The sequence below is a fragment of the Myodes glareolus genome, chromosome 4 (assembly GCF_982192425.1).
Source record: "Myodes glareolus chromosome 4, mMyoGla1.1, whole genome shotgun sequence".
In the NCBI taxonomy this organism is placed as follows: Eukaryota; Metazoa; Chordata; class Mammalia; order Rodentia; family Cricetidae; genus Myodes; species Myodes glareolus.
Genome location: NC_142029.1, coordinates 26,302,064 through 26,327,367, shown reverse-complemented (window position 1 = coordinate 26,327,367; position 25,304 = coordinate 26,302,064). Strand labels below are relative to the sequence as shown.

Genomic DNA, 25,304 nt, shown 5'->3' with positions numbered 1-25,304 from the left:
CCCCTTGTGGCTTCCCCAGTGGGTTCCTGAAGAACTGCCCTCCATCTGACTCCTTACTTACACATGTGCAAAGTCCTTTGCACTTATAGCTCATTTACCACTCATTCTAAACACCTCAAGATGGGGCGTGTGTGTGTGTGTGTGTGTGTGTGTGTGTGTGTGTGTGTGTGTGCAAAAATCCTAATCTCTGGTTGGAGTCTTTTGGAAAAGATGCAAGAATCTCTCAAGCCTCTGAAGGTGATAAATACCCTCTGTGGTCACTGGACTTGAACTCGTGAGAGGTTTACCTTAAATTTATTTGCACAGTTTTTCCCATAAAGATACGGGTGAATACCATCTATTGCTCCTTAGACTGAAAACCTGTTGAAAAATGTTCTTTCAGTATGACTGACCCCGTGGTAGAACAGAATATTCCAACCTTCCCTCAGAACGTCATTGTGGTAGGACTGTCATTTGTCCTGAGAACGAACGAGTTGTGTAACACTAAAACACTACGCGCTGGAGACACTGACCCTGGTCCTGAAGGGATTCGTCTCCGCTGCTTCCACTGAGCATCGTGGTGCCCTTCTTCATTCCCCGCCCACTGTGTGCTTTTGTAGTGGCCTCCACAACCTAGGGCGGTGCACATCCTCGGTGTCTTCCCACGGTACCGTACTGCACATGGCTGCCTACTTCGCACTGACCAGCCGTCTCCTCCACAGGTCTACCATCTTGCAGCAGCAGTTCAACCGGACTGGGAAAGCGGAGCACAGCTCAGTGGCATTGCCGGCTGTCATGCGCTCTGGCTCCAGCGGGCCTGAGACTTTCAATGTTGGTAGCATGCCCTCGCCACAGCAGCAGGTCATGGTTGGACAGATGCACCGAGGACACATGCCTCCGCTGGTGAGAGTGCCCGATTAGTCATCTGTTAACCGCTGGGCCGTCAGAGATGGCGACAGGTCCTCTGTAGGAACCCTGTGCCTCACATCTGAGCCGCAAGTCATCAACTGTGCATGCCTCTAATTGCAGGGCTAATTGTTTCTTTCTAGAATCAGTGGCTAGTGAGGAAGGGAGCTTGTCTTTAGCTGCATTTCTCGTTGCAATTACAAAATACCTGACCAAAGCAAGTCATGGGAAGAAGTGTATGTTTTGGCTAACGTTTTGAGCGCAGTCCATTGTGTTGAAGAAGGAATTGGCAAGCGAACGAGGCTGCTGATCACACTGTGAATCACATTAGGAAGCAGGGGAGGGGCATGCTGGTGCTCATAGTTCAGGATCCCAGCCTGTGGACTAATGCCACCCACATTTAGACTGCAGCTTCCCACCTCAGTTCACACAAGCTAGAAATTGGTCTACACTCAAAGACCTGCCCAGGGGCTTGTTTCCAAGGTAATTCTTAAACTAACTTAAGTTGGCAATAAAGGTTAACCATCATGAACATCTTGGTGCTGTAGAAACAAAGCCCCAGGCCCCTGTAGCAGCTTCAAGCGAATTGGCCCTGAGACCCTTGTAAAGTATGGAAAATGGGCCAGTCATCCATGATCTACCTTTGCAACCTAATCTTGCTGAATCTTTTCTATTTCATCTGATTCACTACCGCCCAGACCTGGGGATCCTTTGGGAATCCCTTGCTATTGGGCTGGCTCTGAGAACTTGTGAATGTCAACGCTTGGAAATCATTCAGCTGTTAAAGCGTGTTGGCTCTAAGTTTGGGCAGAGTCCTAAGGATGTTCAAGAATCCGTCTTATGAAACTGACAATCTATGTTCTGTGCATGAGAGCTTTTATCCACAGTACTCAGATCAACTGTACCCCCTGAACTCCCCTGTGAAGGTGCTCGCCAGCCTTCTTGTCTGCTAATTAAGCTCTCTGCACCCTTCTGATTATAAGCCCTTCACTGCAATCACCTTCGCTTTGTGTTCTATTAATATAATGCGCTATTTCTAGCCCTCAGGTTGAAATGGGAGCTAGTTCAGGTGCGTAATGAGATGTGCTCTTGACTGAGAAGGCTTAGTTTTGTTCTGGTTTGCAAAGGGGACCCTGTCAGTCCCCAGATTCGGCTCACCACCTTGTGCTCATCCGCCTTTGCAGACATCAGCACAGCAAGCCCTCATGGGGACCATCAACACAAGCATGCACGCTGTCCAGCAGGCTCAGGATGACCTCAGCGAGCTCGACTCACTGCCGCCTCTCGGACAAGATATGGTAAATATCCATCAGTGCTTCTCATCCTGTGTCTCTGTCTTGGCTCGGAGTAAGGCAACGTGCTCTGTCTGGGTGCCACTGGATGGCGCTGTCTTCAGCTAGCTGGTATCGAAATCTGTGTGTCTTGGTATATGTTGGTATATATTACTATTGTGCTAAGTATAGACCCGGGAGTCCATTGATCCCAGCTCCTCTATTCACTGGCTGTGTGAGTCTGGGCATCTTATCCACTCAAGCTTTACCCTGTCATCTGTGATCAGGGATAATGGGAGGAGGCGATGATCCAATTCTTAGCATTCACTTAGCATTAGTAAGAGCTCAACTCAGGTATCTGGCTTTGTCATTTTAAATACTGCCAGTAGCTCTCAGATCTCAGTACACAATGGTATCTCATGGATGGCTTGTTAGAACCTACCTCGGGGCCCTGGCAATCATCTTCGCTTATGGTCTGCTCTTAGCATGTGGTTTTGATCTAGTGGGTATGGGGTGGGGCCTACAAATGTGTGTTTCCAACACATTCCCGGGGATACTGGCTAAGTACAGTGTTTGGTCGAGCCGTGGCTTGGCTGTCACACTGCTGAGCCTTGCAGCAGGGTGAGCTGATGAGCAATGAGGCCTTCTGGTGGCTGCTGCATAGAAACCAGCTAAGGCCTCACACTTGAAGGTGCAGTCTGAAGGACAGCAGTGTTGCTATCACCCAGGTTCTTAGGAGAGAAGCAGAAATCACGGGCCCCTCCGCCCCCTCTGTCACTGTGCCTGTTAGCCTGCTGTCCCTGGGATTGGTTGCCATGCTAAACTTTGAAAAGCACTGCCCAGCAAGCTTGCTCCCTGCCACCTTCTTCTTCTTCTCCCTCCTCTCCTTTCTCTGCACCCCATCACAAAGAAATCTCAGGTTATCCAAGTCAGTGTCGCAGTGCGCAGGCCTGGGCAACAGAGCGGGTTTGGTTGGTTTGTTTGACTTCCTCTTCTGATGGGCAGTCATGGGGAGAAACCACTGCCGTAGGATAAACTGATGGCTTTGCCGGAGCCAGCACTGAGACGCTTTCTGCATCCTCATCCTGTCTAGTGGGATCACTTTTTCAAAGTTGTCCCTGAATGCTGTTTTCCGTCTCTATGCTGGTGTGTGTGGAGGTTGCTACTGCCCTCTATGCCATTTCTCTCAAGTCCTGAAATTCCTTTTGCATTTTACTCAGGGAACTAGAGTGGAAATAAATAATGGCCTTTCCTATCCAGAACAGTTGGGAGACAGAGCCTTAAAATATGTGGAGGTGACTGTCCCAATTCACCAGCTTTTGAAGAATTAGAATATGCTAAGATAATATGTGATTCCCCTGAACCTAGATCAATGCCTTACTTGCAGGGTCATCATTATCATTATAAATCGTCATTTGGTAAGTGAGCCCTGAAATGCTAGAAAATAGAGCAGACATAATCCAAACTTTTGATGTAAGTGAAGTTACAAAACAATACCAATAAATCTCACAATGTTTTAAGTAAATTTACCTTTTTGTATTGGGCTCCATTCATAGCTATCATCAGCTGCTTGAAACCCACAGTCTTCAGGTTGGACACACCTGCTTGCTTGAAACAAAATATAAGAGCTAGGAATGCCTTTTGAGCCTCTGTAGTAGGAAAAAGGAAAAGCCCTGGACTTGGGTGTGATTTGCCATTGTCCTGCCACCTGATAGAGCAGAAGCTTCCCAAGCAAACTGGGGAAAATGCCGCTGCACATGGCCCTGATACTTGATTTTCTTCATGATAGTTGATGTTGTGCCAATAGAAAAAACTTCCATGTTGATCAAGAACCCTTGTGAGCTGACATGCGCAAGTTCTAACTCAGTTGCCTCCAAAAGCAAAGAGAAGATTACCACCAAGTGTTAGTGTTAATGCACATACAGAGTTAGTGTGAGGCATTAACATATCCCAAATCCATATAATAATGGGTTTCATTGTGAAATTTTCATACACACACATATATATATATATATATTATTCTTTAATCATATTTACCCCATTTCCCTCTCTTATTCTTCTCCCACTCCTATTGAGCCTATTCATTCCTCATTCATCTTGTTTATTGTTGTCATTGTTCTTTTTGTATGAGCCAGTGAGTTTAATTAGGGTTACTCCTAGGAGCATGGGTGAGGGCTTATATATGGGAACATATGCTACGTAGTGATAGCAACACCACTAAAGAGAATGTCTCTCCTTCTCCCAGCAACCCTTAAGTGCCTGACAATCCTCAGTGTGGAGCAATGCCTAAAGAGTCTCTCCAGCCTCCCTGTGGTACCCAGCTTGTACCCAAGAGGGTCATGGCCGTGTCATGCCCAGAGCCCTGCGTGTGCAGCACTCTACCTGTCTTACCTCTCTATTGCTGTGACACCATGGCAAAGACCCTTAGAAAAGAAAGCATTTAAATAGGTTGATGGTTTCAGAGGGTCGGAGTCCGTGATGTTGGAATGAAGGCATGGTGCAAGGAACAGCTAAAATCTCCATCTTGATCTTCAAGTAAGAGGCAGAGAGGGGCTTGTTTTAGTTTTCTGAAACCTCCAAACCTGCCCCCAGTGAAATACCTCCTCCAACAAGGTCACATCTCCTAATTCTTTCCAAACAGTTCTACCAACTGGGGACCTATGTGGGCCATGCTCATTCAAACCACCACAGTACTCTTCTCTCCAGCTTTCACATTTTCTTCTTCCCTTCTTCTGTGATGTTCCCTGGGTCTTGGAGGAAGTGTTGTACATGATCTTTGACTCCTTTGCAGTTGTTTTCACCCAGATATAGCCATCCCAATTTACTTTTCCTAGAAGTTGTAAACATTTTTTTTACATTGCAGAATAAGTTAGAGAGAATTTATAGACCTTTAGAATCCCTGGACACATGGGAAACCTGTTCAGGATATGGTTTAAGGTGACGTGGGCTTGTTCACTGCTGGCGCAGGCAGGAGAGTGCAGCCAAATTCTGGTCTCATTCTATGGCTCAACTTCTCTGGTCTCCTGGGCAAATCAGTGCTACGATTATGTCATTCCATTGTCTGGTTTTACAGGCATCTAGGGTATGGGTTCAGAACAAAGTGGATGAATCCAAACATGAAATCCACTCTCAAGTCGATGCCATCACAGCTGGGACAGCTTCAGTTGTCAACCTCACGGCTGGTAAGTCCCTGGGTGGTTTGCACTGTTGTGTGTGCCCATGCATGTTTGGGTGCATATTCACTCTTTCTCTGCAGCAACAGATTGCTATACTGTAAGAAGACAGTCTATTTTTAGACATCTGGCCTGGTTAAGCATTTGCTCCAAATGATCCAAGAGAAATAAATGTAAGGAGCATTGCATTCCTTCTTGTGGATATCGTGTATCATTAAAAAGCGCTCACTTGGTGTCCGTTGTCCATCAGTGTGTGGACATATTTCAAAGTCTTTGAGGCCGGTTTATCCTATGGAGAGTTTAGAATCTAGAAAGGGTCTGGACATGGCAAGCATCTATCCTTTGCCTGTCTTATCCAGTAGTTGTCTCTTCTGGGGTAGCCTGACTCCCACCCTCACACCGTCTGGTGAGAGCCAGGAAATACCTAGACTTCCCTCTGCAGTGTATCAATGTTTCAGGAATAGAGCGACCCCTGAGCTGGGATCATGGGATGCTAATTCATGCACTGGAATTTGAGGAGTGAGAGAGAGAGAGAATACATATGTGCATCCGCATGTGTGTGTATGTGTTGCATGCATTTGTGGAAGTCATAGGACAACTTCAGCTGTCCCTCCTCAAGCACAGTTCTTTTTGTTGAGATGGGTTTCTCATTGGCCTGAACCTCTGTAAGTAGGTCCGGGCTAACTCTCCATTGGGCCCAGGGTTCCACCTGCCTCCATTTCCCCAGCATTAGGATGACAAGTTTATGACATCATGGCTAGCTTTCTTTCTTTTCTTCTTCTTTTTTTAAAAAATGTAGATCTACAAGGAAAATGCTTTGCTGACTGAGCTGTTGCCCTAGTCTGCTTTTTAATTTTTAGTTACATTTGCTCATCAGCGTGGGTAGGGTTACACACGTGTGCCACAGAGCGCACGTGGAGAGCAGTGGACAGCCTTCAGGCGTTAGATCTCTCCTTCCACCGTTCAGGTTGTGAAGAACCAATAGGGGTCATCAGCCTTGGCAAGCATCTTACCTGCTGAGCTGTCTCGCTAGCCCCTACTTTGAAATTATATGTGTGTGTATATATATTTCATAACAGAGCACAATGTATTTTTATCATTTCCACATCCCTACCCAGCCACTCTAACTCTTTCTACTACCCCCTCTCAAATTCAAGACCCTTAGCTTTGGAAGTTTACAGGAACCTTGTTCACTGTCTCAGTATGTGAAGCCTCCAGGTGAGAAGACCTTATTCCTATTGAAGCCACTTGGAGTCAGGGTGATGTCCAATTCACTGAACACCTCAGAGTTTTGTATTGGATACCTGCAGGATGGTGGGACTTGAGTTCTTGCCAGTGGGAGTACTGAGGAAATCTCATCAGACTCCCTTACCTCCCGCCAAGCGAGGCTCTCCTCATCCATCACCATTCCCCTTTGGTCTTGGTCCTTTTCTGCCTCAGGTGACCCCGCTGACACTGACTACACGGCTGTGGGCTGTGCAATCACGACAATCTCTTCCAACCTGACCGAAATGTCCAAGGGTGTAAAGCTGCTGGCGGCCCTCATGGATGATGATGTGGGCAGTGGAGAAGACCTTCTCAGAGCGGCCAGGACCCTCGCTGGGGCCGTGTCTGATTTGCTGAAGGCTGTGCAGCCTACTTCTGGAGAGGTGAGCCCTAAGGACCCATAGTCACCTTCAGATGATATACCTGCATCCCTTCAGGTCTGTGGAGCTCTGGCTTCCCGACAGACTTCTGCTGTCCTCTTTCAGGGTGGTACTGAGAGTTAGTGAACCGAGTCAAGTTGTATGGCTCAACCTCTGGGGAGGGTTGTGCTCCTAGTAGGAAGTTTTCCCAACAAGGGAAGATTAGACGCAGCTAGTTACTCAAGCCCCTTGACTAGAACACAGAAGGCATACATACAGCTTTGCAACTGGATTTCTGCACATACGAGCACTGATCTTATTGTGCAAGACCGAGTCCCTGGAAATTTCCAGCTCCTCTATCTGCCTGTTATTGGTTGATGAGCATTTTCTTGCATCAGTCTCACCAGAATTCTTTTTCTCTCCTATCTTCATTTGCGTGTGGGAGGAACTGATCTGTGTGATTCCTCGCTATACTGATGTGTGGTGAGACTTGGGAAGAAACTTCATTTTCTTCCCAACCAAATCATGTTATCTGTTTGTAGCCTCGACAGACTGTTTTGACTGCTGCTGGGAGCATCGGCCAAGCCAGTGGTGATCTCCTGAGACAGATCGGAGAGAACGAGACAGATGAGCGATTCCAAGTAAGATGTCTGCGACTTCCCAGTCTTGGAAAGGAGTCTGAGTGATGAGTCTGGCCTTTCAGGGAGGATGAATTGGGATGCAAGCCCTGACTTCCTGGGGCTGTTGAGAGTAAAATCAAAGGAGGTCATTTGAGTAGTGAGGTCTTTTAGTTGTTCATCAGTTTCTTGAACATTTTATGAACAAAACAGTGGATAAGGCAATCGTGAATCCCTTTCTCTTGGCTACCCAGCCTCTATACTGACCATTCTCAGCAAGTCTTGTTTTGCTGAGTTTCTAATGGCCTCATTCTTTGTGTCATCAATGTTGTTTTTATTCTGTGTGGGGATGTTGGTGTTCTTGCATGTATGTGCACATATGTGTGGAGGTCGAAGGTCAGCCTCTGATAGCGTCTCTCAGGATGCTGTTCACCTTCTTTTTTTTGGTTTTGAGATAAAGTTTCTCGCTGGGACTTGGGAACTGTTGATTCAGCCACGCTGTCAAGCTGTCAAGCCCCAGACATCAGCCTCTCTCAGCCTCCCCGGCACTACATGCCCCTCCATGCCCTCTGAGCTGTAGTTCCATCTCTGGCCTTTGCTTTTCAAAAGCATGTTTCTAAATTATCATATTTTTAAAAGTAGAATCTGGGTGTTTAACTCGGCCTAACCCAACAAGCACTCAATGACTGAGCTAAAAACTGGCTATGCAGGGACACTGTCGTGTGCAGCACCCCACTGAGAAATCATTTTTGTGACCCGGACTCCTCAGTGCTAGAGTCTTACCCTGCTTGCCCTCTGCTGAGCAGCTGTTGCTACTGTCTGCAGCTGGCTTGATTCACTGCCAGCTTCACAACCTTGAAGCTCAGACACAGTCTCGGCCTGTCTGCCTCCCCCTGACCCACCGTCAACGTGTTGAGGACTAAGACAGGTCGTAGGCCAGGGTGAGCTCTGTGCCATATACTCGGGGGCCAGGGCCTCTTATTCCTCTTTAAATGTCTCTGATTTTGCAAGTAATCCATAAGTCCATCCCAATTAGAATATTTAGTTTCTAAGCTATGCTTTCTAAAGAATATGCTTAATCTAAATCTAGCAGATTCATTGTGTGATAATTCGATTGAATTTCACTGGCCTTTACATTTTACTTTTTATTTAGCTTATTTTTATTTATGTGAATGTGTGCCTCAGTGTACATGTGCATGAGGGTACCCTCAAGGGGACAGAAGGAGGTGTCAGAGCCCCTGGAGGTAAAGATGCAGTCAGTTTTGAGCCACCCAGAATATGTGACTGAACTCGGGTCCTCTGCAACAGCAGCAAGCACTCCTAACCACTTAGCTGTCTTTCACTCCCTTTATTTCACTTTTGGCCATATGGTCTGAGGTAGCCTAAGCTGGCTTCAGGTTCACTACGCATCTGAGAATGACTTTGAAATTCTGGTCTTCCTGCTGTCATCAACCTGCTATGATTACAGGCATGCTCCTTCATGACTTGCTTATGTGGTTCTGGGAATAGAACACAAGACTTCATGCATGCTAAGCAGGTACTCTATATCCTCGACCCTGGGCTTTTTAATCACTGTTGTCTAAATTATCATAATCACATATCATATGTGAAACACTGATTTAGAAATCAGAAATCTCAAAATTTCAAATATAGAAAAACTGACACTAACCACCAAATTCAGAAAAATGACATCCCTTTTTTCTTTAAAGATTTATTTATGTATGTATATAAATGCTCTGTCTTCATGGACATCTGTACTCCAGAAGAGGGCATCAGATCCCATTATAGACCGTTACAAGCTACTATCCGGTTGCTGGGAATTGAACTCAGGACCTCTGGAAGGGCAGCCAATGATCTTAACTACTGATCCATTGCTCCCGCCTGGAAAAAAAAAAAATCTTTTTATCAACCACTTGACACCTTAAATACATCCTTCCTACAATGCAAGAGGATGCATTTTTTTGCTACATCCCCTTTGACCACCTCTTCATTGGTCACTGACATCATAATATTTTCTAGAAAGAGATCAAGCAGCTTCCCCTCACTTAGCTTTCTCTGGCATTCTGACTTTTTACCTCATGGGTGGCCACCTGTCACTTGTCTTAGTTACGGTTACTGTTGCTATGATGAGACACCATGACCAAAGGAACTTGGGGAGGAAGGGGTTTGTTTGGCTTACACTTCCACATTGCAGTCCATCACTGAAGGAAGCTAGGACAGGAGCTCAAACAGGGCAGGAACCTGGAAACAAGAGCTGATGCAGAGGCCATGGATAGGTGCTGCTTCCTGGCTTGCTCACCACAGCTTACTCAGTCTGCTTTCTAATAGAACCCAAGACTGCCAGCCCCGGGATAGCACCACCCACCATGGACTGGGCTCTCCCCCATCAGTCTTTAATTAAGGAAATGCCTTATAGCTGGACCTTATGGAGGCATTTTCTCAGTCAGGATTCCCTCCTTTCTGATGACTGTAGCTTGTGTTAAGCTGACATAAAACTATCCAGGATACCATTTTCTCTAGTGTTACTGGGGCAGGGTGTGTCACGTGAACTAAATCATGATTGTATGTGCGAAGAGAAACTTACACCTTCATCTCTAGTAGTGCCTATGTCACCTTCCTGTCCCTGCACTTGTGGTTCTGGGACCCCAGGACCCATTCATGTCCTGAGGTGCAGTAAGATGTTCAGTACACAGTAGAGACTGGGTCCCAGTAATAGCTTCCTTGACATCATTCCTACGCTGAGATTTCTAGAAGCCTCCTTACTATGTGCAGAATTCACCGCAGATCGCATAATAGATAAACCCCACTGACACCTACTCTTCCCCCCATCCCGATTCCCTTTCAGATCTCCATACTGTCTTTGTGCTGGCCTCACATTTTGTATTGGTACAGGTAATTCTCCTAGGCAGATAACTCTCAGGAATTCGGTCTCTATTAGATTCCGCTGCTGGCTTGCTAGGCTTCATTATCTTTAAGCACTCAATTTACTTTCCTCTAAAGTATTGCTTTCTGGGGACCGGGGAGATAGTTCGGGCGGTAATGTACTTGCTGTGAAAGCATGAAGCCCCCAGTTAAATCCTCCATTCTCAGTAGTATGTATTTGTAATGTCAGCACTGGGAAGACAAAGACGGGAAGATCCCCTGGGACTCACTGGCCAGCCAGCCTAGCCGAATTGGCAAGCCTATAGTCAGTGAGAGACCCTATCTCAGAACAAACAAACAAACAGAAAACAAGGTAGACAGCTCCTGAGGATTGGCACCTGAACTGCACACCCAAAAAAACGATACTTTGTCCTGTGTCGAGGGCGGTGGAGGACATGCTGTCGATTCCCGTCAGGCATGCCACTTGCTCTGACAGTTTTCTGAAGCTTTGCATCCTCTGTCCCTTTGATGGATTGTCTGCAGTGTTCAGATTCAGACTCCGCCTCCTGGGAGGCAGGTCAGGGACATGGTGGAATGGTCCAGAGAGTGGGGTCTTCAGAGGAGGATCAGCGTGGTGAGATGAGCTCCCAGCCTCCTGCAGTCATCGGTCCGCTGGCAATGGGTGTCTGTCCACTCTGATTTTCTGTGTCTTGAGTTCCAGGGTGGAGCCTTCCCTGTGTTCTCAATGTACTGTATGTTCCCAGAGCTGACAAGGATTTATTTCACACACGCTACACAATAGTGGACTTATTGAAAAGTTTGACAAAGACCTGGTCAGCAGCTCTAACTGCAGGATCCCATTCTTTTCCTATTTGTTTTGGAAGAAACAGAATTTCTTTAAATGACTCAAACAAAGTCCTTTGTGACAATTGTGGTCGTGGGTGACCCTGTCTTGGTCCCTGGGCAAGCAGAAGGATTCGTATCACATGAAATAATGCTCTGGTTGGCTTCAGAAAGTTAGGCTTTAAAGTCTTGTTAGTAATTTGTGACATCCAAATTGCGTTTAACCTGAATTCAGAGACAGATGTCCAAGATGGGTGGGGGGTGGGAAGGGGAGGCATACTGGGAACAATTCTTGAGGGCCATGCAGCAGTTAAGTGCCCCTTGACTCCTGAAAGTGTCGTGGGCCTCTTCTTGTACACACAGACACTGCCACAGACCCAGGAAAGGGCACAGGAAATGGCTCATTTAAGGCCACTTTATTTTTGTCCGTTTTAAAATCAACTTCTTTTTTTCCATTTTATTACATTTGTGTGTGTGCACATGTATGTGTATATACTTGTGTGTGTTTGTGTGCATGCTTACCACTTTACCGTTGCGTACATGTGAAGGTCAGAGACAACTTAAAGAGTCTCCTTTAATCGTGGGGTTCCCAATGACCAAACTCTGGCCATCGGTTATATCAGCCAGTGTCTTTTCCCTAGCGAGCCATCTCTCCAACCCCCAAAATCAGTTTCTTTAGGCTACTTGCTATTTTTTAGAATTGCTTGGATGACATGTATTTGTCACCAGTATAAACTGTTCAGGCTGGACACCATTTCTAATATATTTTCTCATAAAATCTCTCATTGTAAAGACCCTGTGGGTGTCCTTGATGTTTAGAACCAAATGTGCTTTTATATATATGTTGATGAATAACTAAAGACTTCTGACCACATTTCCTCTGGAGAAACGCCTTGACATGCTTGCTCAAAGTAACAATAGCTTGGGTGCTAGGGAAGGTATTTCTATATCAAATAAGCTGCTTTCAATATTTGCAGCACTGAAGTAAATTAAATGGAGAAGTGGTTCTCGTTCAGGTCAGACAGACGGGTGACAGATCTGGCGATTGTAATCAAAGGATTCTCCCTCCTGCAGGCGAACGCGTTTCATAAACTGAACTTTGAGTTCCCAGCAGCCCTCGCGCCCTTCTTAGAGAAGGTTGTTGCTGTTTTGAGATAGGGTTTTATGTAGTCTCAGCTGGTCTACCAATTAGATTAGCCCAAGACGACCTTGAACCGCAGGTCCCCTGCTCTGCCTCCCAAATTCTGAAAGTACAGGAAGGCACCACCATAGCTGGAAAGGCATGACACCCAGGGCTTCACCTCTGCTAGGCACGCTGTCTGCTAACTGAGGCATACCTCCTGATCCCCATCATCTTGCCACTAGTTTATTTATGCAAGTTCTCTTCTACTTGCATAATCCAATCCCTGTGCAGAAGGTTCCGAACACTGAGAATAAGTTATGTTCAGAGCAGTCTTCGGCTCTCCAGCTTAGGAGTTGGTGCCATCAATTTGTCTCTGTGTGTCATATGTTGCTTTCTGGAGGCAGAAAAGCAGCTGACTTTCGGGTCGTAACAAGCAAGACGTCCGAAAGATAAGTTTTCAACTTACGCTGGGACATGACGGTTTGGAGGCCGTGATTTAATGCCTACCTACTGCAGGTGGTAGTGGTGGTATCTGAATATGTATTTGTTTCTCCTGACACCACACATTCATCACACATACGAGAGTCAAGAATCAGCGGGAGAACATGAACATGAATCGGCAGTTACGCCCTTCCTCTTCAGTCTGACTCCTTTCATGTTTAAATTTGTGTGCGTATTTTGGGGATCTATATATGTGCTCATATGTGTGTATATGTGTCTGTTTGGTAGGCGTGCACATATGCGTGCATGTGAGTGCCAGAGTTTGATGTTACATGTCTCCCTCAGTCACTCACTCTCCACCATCCTTTTGAGACGGTCTAATCTGTCTCCGGATCAGAAGTTCACTGATGAGGGTAGGCTGGCTGACGAGTGAGCTCCAGGGATCTCCCTGTCTCTGGGCCGACAGCACATCTCACGCATGTGCGCTTGGCCTGCGGCTTTCTACATGTGCACTGGGGAATCCTCAGGTCCTGGTGCTTGTGCGTTGATGGCTGGGCCATCTCCGCAGCCCCTCACCTGTCTTATATGGAAACCTGTGCTACTCATTGTCTATAGGAACATATTTTGTTATTAGTATGCAAGTTTTTCCCCTCATTTCTTATAAGGATGAGCTGGCATTTCAAATAATAAAGGGAAGAAATTTGAGGTGATGAAATACTATAAAAGCCAAGTGGGGTTTTAATAGAAAGTCTGGGTGCATTCCACACAGTTTTAGTGTTTGGAAGGTGATTTAAAAAATAAAAAATAAAAAAACAAGAAGTAAATGAGTCGCTTTGGTCCCCTTTACCTAGGATGTTTTAATGAGTCTGGCTAAAGCTGTTGCCAATGCCGCTGCCATGTTGGTCCTCAAGGCGAAGAATGTGGCCCAGGTGGCCGAAGACACCGTCCTACAGAACCGAGTGATCGCTGCAGCCACCCAGTGTGCTCTCTCCACCTCCCAGCTTGTGGCATGTGCCAAGGTAAACCGGCTGGCATGCCAGCCCTTCCTACAGTGTCATATATTCTCACCTGTCACCTGTCACTAGGTAGCCTGAGGTTTGGAGCTTCCTCCCCATGGCTGCTTTGCGGGGACATGATAGAATTGTTTGTTTAGATTTGGGACGTTTTTTTGGTTTTTTGCAGGAGTGGTTGGGAGACACGGTTCTCAGTATGTAGTTTGGTTCTCCTGGAACTATCTATGGAGACCAGCCGGCCTTGAACTCACAGAGATCCATCTGCTTCTACCTCTGAAGTGCTAGAATCAAAGTTGTACACCACCGCACCCAGCCAGACACGACAGGATTTTAGTACAAGCTGTCTAATTTTTGTTTTTTTATTGTTGGCTTCTCTATTGTTAGATGCAAATTGCTACATCTCCCTTTCGGCCTCTCAGTGCTTCTTATTTCCAGTGCATAAAAGAGGCTTTGCGATGGGTGGCCCAGGGGTTCATACTGAACCCACAGCTTCCTGGGGAGGCCTAGTCATCCTTCCTGTGAATGGCTCCACGGTGTGTTCATTGTATCAGAATCACATGATTGGGTTTGCCCAGCAGTCCTGCGCATTGAGCACCATTATTAGCCTTCATTTACTGATGAAGAACCTGGGGGTGACTCAGTGTTAATGAGGGGCCTTCGGTCATGGAAATAAACAGCAGAATTGTGGTTATGACTCAGACCTGCCCTGACTCGAGGGGCCCTTCCACTCCATTGTGCATGCCTGCTACTCCAAGGATGGGGGCTTCTGCTTCTGGTCTTTCCATTTCCTGCTGTGTAGATCTGTGATTGACAGTGTCTTTTCCCACCTAGGATAGGATTTGGAGCCTTCACAGGCATCCTTAGTGATGCTCCTGTTAGCCCTGGAGTCCACAGAGAACTGACAGACTTTCCCTAGCCTTTAAGAAAGAACAGGCAGAGTTTCAGATGGCCTCTGGAAAATGCATGCAATTCTTTTAGGTAGTTAGTTGCCTTCTCTCAGCCTAGAAGAGTCACTCAGGGTATCCTAAGAGGAAAAGCATATAAGTGTGGTAAGTATCAAGACTTTGTCCTTGTTTAAGTACGGGGTATTGAGGACTGCCACACATGGCTAATTAGCAGGATTTCTCAAATCACAAAGAAAGTATAAGAGTGTGGTGGTTAACACCTTGGTATGTATGCTAAGTAAAGATCAAAGGGACCTGAGGGAGACGCTGGGCATCCTGGGGCACCAGGAACATCCACTGCAGCAAGCTCTTCTGTATCTTTCCAGGTCGTGAGCCCCACCATCAGCTCTCCTGTGTGCCAGGAGCAGCTGATTGAGGCTGGGAAGCTGGTGGACCGGTCTGTGGAAAACTGTGTCCGTACCTGCCAGGCGGCCACGGGCGACAGTGAACTTCTGAAGCAGGTCAGCGCGGCAGCCAGCGTGGTCAGCCAGGCCCTGCACGACCTCCTGCAGCACGTGCGGCAGTTCGCCAGCCGTGGCGAGCCCATTGGCCGCTATGACCAGGCCACCGACACCATCATGTGTGTCACCGAGAGCATCTTCAGTTCCATGGGTGATGCTGGTGAGGCACTGATTTGGTGGAGGAGGGATTGGTTAGGTGTGGGTTTTCCTCATGGTGACAGTCACTTTCTAGGTGAAGGCTTCTAGAGTAGCCAGCAAGAGCAAATAGAGTATCTTCCTTAGCCCAAAACTTCCTCACTGAGGCACAGGGAAAGATCCGGGAGTCCTGCCAACCTCTTTCAGGGCCACAGTTAAAAACCTCATCAGAATTTCATTATTTGAATTTATATTATTAATAAGTTCTTTTATTCCATTTGCCGGATATAGTTGGTAAAGTCAGAGCAGCCACCCAAGGAATCAGGAACAAAGCTTGGGATGAAGATATTTATGTAGAGATCTACTAGAAGTGTGGGGGGCAAGGTCACTGTAGAAAACCAGGAGGGACAGCAGATGGGATTGAAGGAGTGGCCTAGACCACACTCCATGTTAGCATTTCCTGGGGAGGTGTAGAGTGGGACATTTATTATACTGTGATATACTCATGCTATAAATTAAAGCTATATATGCAATATACCTTTCCAGCCTACTGAAAAGCAAACTGCTCTGAATTCATCCGGTCACTGTGCCCTCTCAATTCCCAGAACTGACCTCTTGATCTTTGTACCAATTTATGGTAAAATGGATGCTATAGAAGACAAGTTAGCATTCCCATCCTAGAGTACCCTACATTTAAATGTTGTAGATACAGAGACAGACGGAGGCCCCTTCACAGATTAAATAAATATCATTGTGTTATATATACTATGAACTTTTCCATGCATACCTATACATTCGGATTTTTTGTTTGTTTGTTTGTTTTTAAATGACAGGATAACATCCCATTTTGGAGGTATCATATGCTTAACCAATTTCCTTTTTTCTCAGTGCTAGGAATCAAACCCAGGGAGAGTTCTGGCTGTGTGCTGGGCACTGAGCTTAGCCTCTGGCCTTTGACTGCTCATCTGTTAATAGACATTTAGTTTCCAAGTTTGTTTTGCCTTTACAAAAATGTTTCTACTTGGAGCCTTCTTAAAAATGTATCTTCACTCGCCTTCAGAGTTTTATGTGTACTGGAAGTGCCCAGCCAACTGATACATGAATTTTGAAGTTTAAACTTCTTAATGAAATTTCTCTCTAAAAAGGATTTGCAGCCCTACTGTACGAGGTCCGCTTCTTCTTTGCGGTGTACAGCCATGCTTTATAACAAGTTCTGGGAGGTGGTCCTTTTGTTTGGCTAGTTTTTACAGACTGACTCTCTTCTGTAGTCAGGGCTACCAGCCTTGTGCTTGTGATACTCTGTCGGCCGGTGATGTACTGGGATTCCAGGTATGTGCCACAGGCCTGGCAAGTGTTTGGTAGTTATTGAGAAAATTATCTTGTGCTCTTTTATATGCCTCTTAAGCTACTAGCTAACCAGAAATGCTGTGTACAATTGGATTTTCTGCTGCTATTCTACTCATTTTTGGCTTGTTATTTTACGTAAACCCTCACCTTAAAAAAAACAAAAAGGTTGCAGAGGTAGCAGAGTCCCATCTTTCCACTTCCTCCTGTTTCTAGCATCTTCTCTAGCTCATGGCACATCTGCCAAAGTGTTTGTGGTCCTGTCCCTGTTCACCACCCACAGTGCTTTTCCCACTGTGGTTTCTTCAGCTTTCCCACTTGGATCTTTTTTTTTTTCTGTCCCACAATGCCATCAGCCTCACCATACTGATCTTAGCACATGTCTGGATGTATGAAAGCTTGTCTTCCCTCAGACAAGCTATGGAGAGGAACCGGTCCTTTCCCTAGAGTGGTTTCATTTTTAGTGTTATATCGTATTAGACCTCCCACTTCTGAAAGAAAGTTGAAATAGACTTTTGTAAAGTCACAGGCACAGTGAGGACAAACAGAACAAATAAAGGCTCCAAACCAGGACCTGGGTGGCGGTGGCGCATGCCTGTAATCCCGGCACTTGGGAGGCAGGCAGGCAAATCTCTGTGAGTTTGAGGCCATCCTGGACTACAGAGTGAGTTCCAGGACAGCTAGAGCTATTGCTCAGAGAAACTCTGTCTCCAAAACAAAACAAAACAAACAAACAAACAAAAAACCCACAAAACTAAATAAATAAATAAAACAAATAAAATCTCCAAACCAGGAACTGTGGGTGTATCTCATTTTGGTAAATTGCCTGGCTATAAGAAAGCCTTGGGTTCAGCCTCTAGCACCTTATAAACCAGACAGAGTGATGTTTGCCTATAATCCCAGCACTAAGGAGATAGAGACAAGAGGATTTGGTGATCCTTGACTGTATCGTGAGTCAGAGGCTGACCTGAGACACATGAAACCCTGTTTCAAACAAATAACAATAAAAAAACCCTTCCTGACCACTGAGATCATTCTAGACAGAATGGTAAATAAACAGCCCATACCTGTTGTCCTGTCCTTTAGGGGAGATGGTGCGTCAAGCTCGGGTACTGGCCCAGGCCACGTCTGATCTCGTTAATGCCATGAGATCAGATGCGGAGGCTGAGATTGACATGGAGAATTCTAAGAAGCTCCTCGCAGCTGCAAAGCTCCTGGCTGACTCCACTGCCCGCATGGTGGAAGCCGCAAAGGTAGGGCATTTGATCTTTTGTCTTGAAATGCAGACACTATTGAGTGTTAGGGTTTGAAGCTTACCTTCAAAGGTGAAGGATGGAGTGTGGCTTTCTGCTTGTTGAATACCTGAGTGGCTTTGTAACATTTAGCACCCTCGGGATAGCAGAAGAGTTGTTGAACATGAGAAAGAGGTGCTGACTCAGCACAGACAACAAAGCATGGCTGCTTCTGCCAGCATCGTGATTTTCTCATTGCTGTGACAAAAATGCCTGTCGGGAGTAGCTCAAGGGATGAGGGGTTTATTTTGGCTCACAGTTTGAGCACACAGTCCTTCAGGGTGGCAGAAGCGGTGGTTGGCTGGTCACATCACATCCCTAGTCATGAAGCAGGTAAATGCTGGTGCTCAGCTGCCTTCCTGTTTGTAGTCTGAGACCCCAGCCCTGTGCAATGGGACTGCCCACACTTAGGATGGGTCTTCCCACCTCAGTTAGCTCAGTCTAGAAACTCCTTTGCACTTGTGCCCAAAAGGTTGTTTCCATGGTTATCCTAAATCCCATCAAGTGGATGATCAGATTTCAGCATCATATTTTGTCTCAAAGAGAATAAAAGAGTATCCACTTCCTGCATTAACTTCAGCCTGTCATGACTTTTGAATTAGTCCTACTTATCTAACTAAACCTGACAAGATTCTGAGGACAGGCCCAGCAAAAGTACCATGGTACAGGGGCTGTGGACCTACACAATGGGTGCTATACTCTTCTGCCAGTTAAGGGCAGCAGCTTTGCTCTTTGAGTATAGTTGGGTGCCAGCTGTTTTTCTCCATTCTCCCAGATCACTCCCTAAGGACACAATTTTACAATTTCTTTTGCACAGCCTTTAGCACACATTTTGTAGGACATGCATACCCCTGTGGCCTCTGCACCTCCTCCCAACATGCTCCGTTCAAGCCCTTGTTTTTCCAGTGGAATCTTCATTTTTGATATTTACTTTTGCCTTGAAATGTTCCAGCAGCGATGTGAAAACATGCACTGTCAAGGTCTGTCATACCAGTTAGGATATCTGATGGGGAGAGATTTATCGGAGCCTCTTTCTTCAAATCAGAAATTGAAATTGACTCACAAGAGCATATACTTCTGTCCATCATCTGAACATTCGCTCTGTGTACATCTTTACCATATGGATGTAGGGTTGTGCTCTGCCACAGCTTCCCCTCCACATAACAGAATGTTAGAGGTCAATCCCAACTATACACTGAAACTTCTCACTGTTCTCCATCCTTTGTCTGTCTGTCCCTCCCTCCACCCTTCTCTAATAAAGACCATTCTGTTTTCTCCTACAATAAGATTGATTCTTTTTTGTTTGTATTGACCTTCAGTGTTTGGCATAATAGTAATTCAAATCAACAAACAGGGAACAGTTTATGGTTTTGTTTTTGTTAAGTAAATGATGCCCACACAGCTGTTCTTCCTCCTGGAATTAGATTCCCAGGACCTTTTATCTTACAAGATTTGTAAAAGTAAACTCCAGACTAGAAGAAAATATATTTCTTTTTACTTAAATTTCAGCTGATAAATTTAAAAAAATAGAAAACATACATACTAATGTAATATTTTGTGATAATGCCTTAAATGTCTTTGAAGCCTTGAGTTTTTGAAATCACCAACTGAAAGATAATTTGTGCAGGCACCCCAGACTGATTTACAGTGTTATTTCTTACAATTGGAACTGCATAGCCATGGAGCTTGGCCTTTATTATAAAGGTGGTGTTTGTAGGGGCTGGGGATGTAACATTCAAGAGGCTGTGGGTCCCAGCAACATAGCCTGGTGGTCCATAGCTATGATCCAAGTTTATGGCTTTCTATTCCAAATGCTATGCGTTATTAGTTAGAAGTGAAATTAAAGGCGTGCATTTAGCAGCTGTGGCCTACTGCCCCGGGTACTTGGAATATCTGTTTCTCTCACCTTTGCAGGGGGCTGCAGCCAACCCAGAGAATGAAGACCAGCAGCAAAGGCTGAGAGAAGCTGCCGAAGGCCTCCGAGTAGCAACCAATGCCGCTGCACAGAACGCTATTAAGAAGAAGATTGTCAACCGACTGGAGGTCAGGCAAGGGGCTGGCTTTTAGGGCACCAGTTGTGACTGCAAAGAGTTACCTGGAAAAAAATCAAATCACCAAAATGATGCCCATATAAAGAAAGCCGAATCAAGCTTAGCAGCGCTAGATAGTTTGGGTATTTCAAAGAATTGGCACAATTTGAAAAATTGCCTTAGTTCATAGCTGCCAAAGGCTCAGGTTCAGAGTTCAACATTCAGAAATAGAATGAAGTCTTTTTGCAGGAAGATTGGGGTTCTTTTTTCCTGGCATTAAAGAATATATTCAGCGAACCAGCCGTGCAGAGATCCTGTTCTGTTGGAGGCAGTGACTTTTCCTAGGCTTCCTGTTGAGAATTTTAGAGTGGGGCCAGGGAGCAGGGTGGGACTGAGAAGGGAAGAAAAAGAAACTTTTTTTGTTATTTCTTTTCAGAATATTTTTTTTAATTAAAGAGTTGAAAAAAATAGGCACAAGCTATATAAGAAAAACATTTCTTTCCGTGGATGTTAAAATTAAAATGGGGAGAGATGAGGTCATGTGACCTGGCTCTTTAATGCGAACCCCCCCCCCCCCCATAGGCAGTCTGCTGGGCTCTGGAATAAATCAGCCTCATTATTGGAAGTAGACAAAAGATAGAACTGGATTAATTACCTCAGAGGGGTGTGTCACATGTCTGAGCTGAGGCCTCTGCTGTGAGAGGAGGGACCTGGACACCTCCATGGACATAAAAAGCGCCTGGGCTTCATGGGGGAGATTTTCTTTCCCTGGAACATTAAGACTTCGTGCTGCTTGCCAATGCCATCCATCTCAGCATTGCAACTGTCTCTTGTCTTTTGTACTTTAAATTTCCATTTCTTCTGTGGTAACTTCATACGTGAGCTATGAACTAAATACACGTAACTAAATACGTGTATTTAGATCATAACCATCCATGTTGCTCTCCCCAGCTCCTGGACCATTTCTCTATATCCCCTTCCTAACTTCACGCCTCTGGCAGCCGCCCAGCACCTCCTCTTCCTCTTTCCTCTAGCAATAATAATTCACTCAGTCCAAATTATGTTGCTTACATGTGCATGGGTGTAGGCTCCCTCCAGAAAGCCTAGGCAACCTATGATGGGCTGTGCCTCTTCTTTCCCCATTGGCCGTCTACTGCCAGTGGCTCCTCAACTAGGTGTGGGGTCTCGTGAGCCTCTTCCTGCCCTATGCTGAAGAGTTGACTGGCTTTATCATTTGCAAAGCTGGGGAACATCAGGGTAGAATGATCGAATAGCCAGAGGTCAGGGAGGTTCGCTGTGAAGTAGTGTCTTCCGGGTGTGACAGGGCCATTGTGTGCATGAACTCACAGGCCCCTGTGCTGCGCAGCACAAGACCTGTAACCAATCAAACCAGTCTTACGAACAGCAAGTGAGGTGAGCTTGCATGCCTTCCGGTCCTTACCTCTTCGTTCGGGAGTGCAAACCCAAGACAGGCAGTAAAAGGCAACAAGGTTGAGATCACTGGTGACTTTGAAGACGTAGTGTCTGCTCCAGTCATGGAAAGGCAAGGCCTGTGAGTTTGCGAGTATAATATTGGACTGACCTGTGTCACTCTCCTCTGCAGGTTGCAGCCAAGCAGGCTGCAGCCGCTGCCACGCAGACCATTGCAGCCTCCCAGAATGCAGCTGTGTCCAACAAGAACCCCTCAGCCCAGCAGCAACTGGTCCAGAGCTGCAAGGTAAGCTCACTGTGTGCCGAGGGCCAGGTCTGCAGCATGTTACTGATAGCATTAGACCACCACATGCCCTGGTAATTCATTTAAGGCAGGTCTACCAGGCTCCTAATCCGGTTTGCAGCGGCTCCATGCTCCAGGTGTATACACGCCTGTTCTTTGTCCAGTAAGTGGATTGTCTGTGTTTGGAAGGAGTGGCCTTTTTCTTCCAGCATTATCTTTCCTTTATTCGCATCATTTTGAAGAGACTGAATTAAATAAAGAGAATTGATGAGTTCATTTCAGAGCTTTGAAAGAGAAATGGAAATGAGCCCTTGGCTTTCCAGAGCTACTTCCCCTCTGGGAAGCTGGTCAAACCCAGTCTCCACGCACTACAGCACATTGACTCCCTGCTTTCTCCTCATCTGGGGTCTGCTTTGTCCCATCTGCCTTCTGTGGCCTCATGCTTTGGTGCTTTCTATTACCTGCTGCTCGTTTGTCTCTCTTTCTCCGGAGCAGGGGCATTGGTGATGTGTTGAGGCCAGCTTACCACAAACATTCTCTGTTTCCACCGAGAGGTTTGACTCTCCCAGGACACCTTTGATGGGTACCAGATACATCATCTAGCAGAGCCATTGCCCACACGGGATGGGGCATCTTACTTAGAGTGTTGGCAGTGGAGACAGGTGACAGGCATGTCTGATTGTGCCAGTATTCTGACAGTTAACCTGTCCTGACTTTTTCCTCCAAACCTCTGAAAAATAGCGGTCACCTGAGGGAAATGCCACTTCTTCAGTAGTGGCCGTGCTTCCGAAGGGACTCAGTTCTACTCCAGAAATGGCCGTGCTGTGGGGGAGAGTTGCCTACAGCTCTCTATTCCTGACTCTGGTTTTTCTGAGGCCCCCCTCTTAGAGTTGACTGTGTTCTAGGGGAAGAGCATCTTTAGGACACAGGCATCTGAGGTCCTTTGTGCTTAGGATCTGCGGAAGAAGAGCTTGCTGAGAGTGAGCCTTCTGCTCACAGTATAGTTCTTTCTTACACTATTCAGTTGCCAGCAGAGTGGGAAAGTGGCCTTTTCCTTCCTCTGAGACCACAAGCTGCTCATGTCTGGGTACCTGTTACAGTATCAGTCTCCTCTCCCTCTTTGCTAAAGGGGCTGAGGGATTAGATCTCTGAGCAACCCTGCCAGGAAAGGAGAGCAATGCTAAAGGGCGGACTGATGCTGAGAGGGAAAATGGACCAAGCTTCTGCAATCAGCACTGGAAAGGACCTGGGCACATATCCATAGGGATGCTTTTAAATATTTTTTACTCTGTCTGGTGGTGGGGTCTGGACACCAGGCCAGAATGCACTGGGCACCTCCACCAGCACCTTTTCCAGTGGTGGCCCTCAGCCCTCTGAAGCCAGCCCCATCAGAGGATAGTCAGGAACAGCACAAGTAGATGGACTGGACAGCTCCTGAGATGACTCTGGAGGTGACGGTCATGTGGTAGTCCTGCTTTGCCATGGCCCCCCTCTTCTGTTTCGGGCTTTCTCATTTGAGCAAAGCTAAGTACTGGTCGGAACAGAGAAGCAGAAGACATGGCCACCTGTAGTCTGAGGCCCACAATCCATACCCGCGCAGTCAGAGGCCTGAGCCTATAAACAGACTGGTTCATGATCCTCTCTCCTACTTCTTCTGGTCATGGGGTCATGGGGCCATCTGACTCAGTTTACCTCCTTGTGAATTCTGTACTCTTTGATTTTGGTTTTCAGTCCTCATGACTAGAAGCTTGTGAGTTTTCACTCGGAATGTTCTTTCAAGGCCTTGTTATAGAGGATTCTATCAAATAGCTTGAGACCATTAGGACTATCGTTAAAGTGGGAGGGGTGGGGAGAAGACGTGGAGACTGGAATTCAGCGTTGGGAAGGACCCCGCTGGCGCAGTATGCTGTTTAATCCAGCCTCTGAAACCGGCGTCCCTGGGAGTGCGTCACGCATCGAACAGCAGCACTCTGGGTCCTTCTCCTGCCCCTTCGCTGGCTGTTCCTCTCTGCACATGCTCAGCTCCTCTTTTCTTGCCTCTTGCAGGCAGTGGCCGATCACATCCCTCAGCTCGTTCAGGGGGTGAGAGGGAGCCAAGCTCAAGCAGAAGACCTCAGCGCCCAGCTGGCCCTCATCATCTCCAGCCAGAACTTCCTGCAGGTAACAGACCCCAGCAGCGTGGTCCCTTGTGGAAGCTCCAGCTGGCAATCTGCCCTTTGTCCCTGAGGAAGGGAACATGCCATTGCAGACCCCACAGCCGTGGTTAAGGTTTTGTCTGAGCAGCTGCAAGGTCTCTGTACGTTTCAGGTGAGGGAAATGTCACTGGCCAAGCTGAATGCTAGTGATCAAGGCACATACCAGTGGGTTGGTTTTCAGGTGCTGCCCATGCCTCCACTGTACAGAGATAAAACACAGATGTTTTAGTCTACTTTCTCGAGTCTTTATTACACACAGAGAGATACACTAGCAGGGTTGTGGGGAGGATGTATAATCTTTTCTTTAATGTTACGACACCTTTGTTAATTCGTTGAGAATTGCATGCACTGCAATTTGACCAGATTCACTTTGACCAGATTCACTTCTGCTCCTCCTTAGCTTCTTCCAGAACCACCCTCACCTCTCTACCCACAACTTAGGCTCCTCAGTTTTGACAATTGAGTAGCCCATTGGCTCTAGCTTACGTTGTGCGTATACTTCTGCTGCGTGCACACTAGAGGGTGGCGACTCTGCCAGGGGCCACACCCTTAAAGGAAACTGACTCTATTAGCATCAGTTACTCCTCAGTGAAGCATGGGGGCTCATGAACCCCTTCCCAGTTCACACGAGAAGGACACTGCCTGGCTGGGTATTGCGCAGGTCTTGTGCCGACAGCCATGGCAGTTAGGAGTTCCTGAACATGGCAGTCCTGTCCTGTCTGAAAGAGTTTTGTTCCAAACTCCCTGTACTACTGACTCTTAAAAGCTTTCTTTTTTTTTTAATTGAAAATATTTTTTCATACAATATATTCTAATTGTGATATATAATCCTCTGAATTACATTCATTGTATATGCACCATCTGGGCATTGAACCTAGCATGAGAAGTAATTGTTCTAGCACTGAGCTTCAGCCCCGCCCTGCCTTTGTAATGTGGACGCTTGTGATTCAAAAGGCCTCTCCTGTCGCTGTACTCTGCCTTTAACCATTGTCCCTTTATTGAACGTGCTGGTTTTTATTTGGGGGCCACCCCCAAGCACCCTGTGATTCAGTCCTCTTTGTGTGCTCATTCTTCACCCCCAACTTGAGTTAGTTCCTTGGGTGCAATCCTAGAAATCAGTTTGCCAACAGCTTACTTTTTCTTTGTCACACGAGGATTTAGAAGAGCTTTCCCTTTTCCTTAGTAATCATGGAGCCGACTGTGTGTTTAGTCTGCACCCAGGCGAACCCTAGAGGGTTAGGATTGAGCAGTGTGGGGGTGCTTCTCAGTCCAGGCTGGCTGAACCTGCTTGCTAGTACTCTCTCCCACTCCTTCCCTCCTTGCTTCCTCCTGTCTC

The 25,304-nt window shown here is 46.4% G+C and overlaps 1 protein-coding gene across 7 annotated transcripts in view; it reads left to right on the top strand.

Moving 5' to 3' along the window:
• Positions 1 to 25,304, top strand: part of Tln2 (talin 2) — a 406,415-nt gene that overhangs the window by 263,397 nt on the left and 117,714 nt on the right. For all 7 annotated transcript variants that reach the window (XM_087905346.1, XM_087905349.1, XM_087905348.1 and 4 more), the window contains 11 exons: positions 702 to 882; positions 2,070 to 2,183; positions 5,230 to 5,338; positions 6,770 to 6,978; positions 7,497 to 7,595; positions 13,692 to 13,859; positions 15,124 to 15,418; positions 17,824 to 17,990; positions 19,944 to 20,072; positions 21,663 to 21,776; positions 23,820 to 23,933. In XM_087905346.1, the coding sequence (XP_087761472.1) occupies positions 702 to 882; positions 2,070 to 2,183; positions 5,230 to 5,338; positions 6,770 to 6,978; positions 7,497 to 7,595; positions 13,692 to 13,859; positions 15,124 to 15,418; positions 17,824 to 17,990; positions 19,944 to 20,072; positions 21,663 to 21,776; positions 23,820 to 23,933 (1,699 nt within the window). The remainder of the gene's footprint in view (positions 1 to 701; positions 883 to 2,069; positions 2,184 to 5,229; positions 5,339 to 6,769; positions 6,979 to 7,496; positions 7,596 to 13,691; positions 13,860 to 15,123; positions 15,419 to 17,823; positions 17,991 to 19,943; positions 20,073 to 21,662; positions 21,777 to 23,819; positions 23,934 to 25,304) is intronic.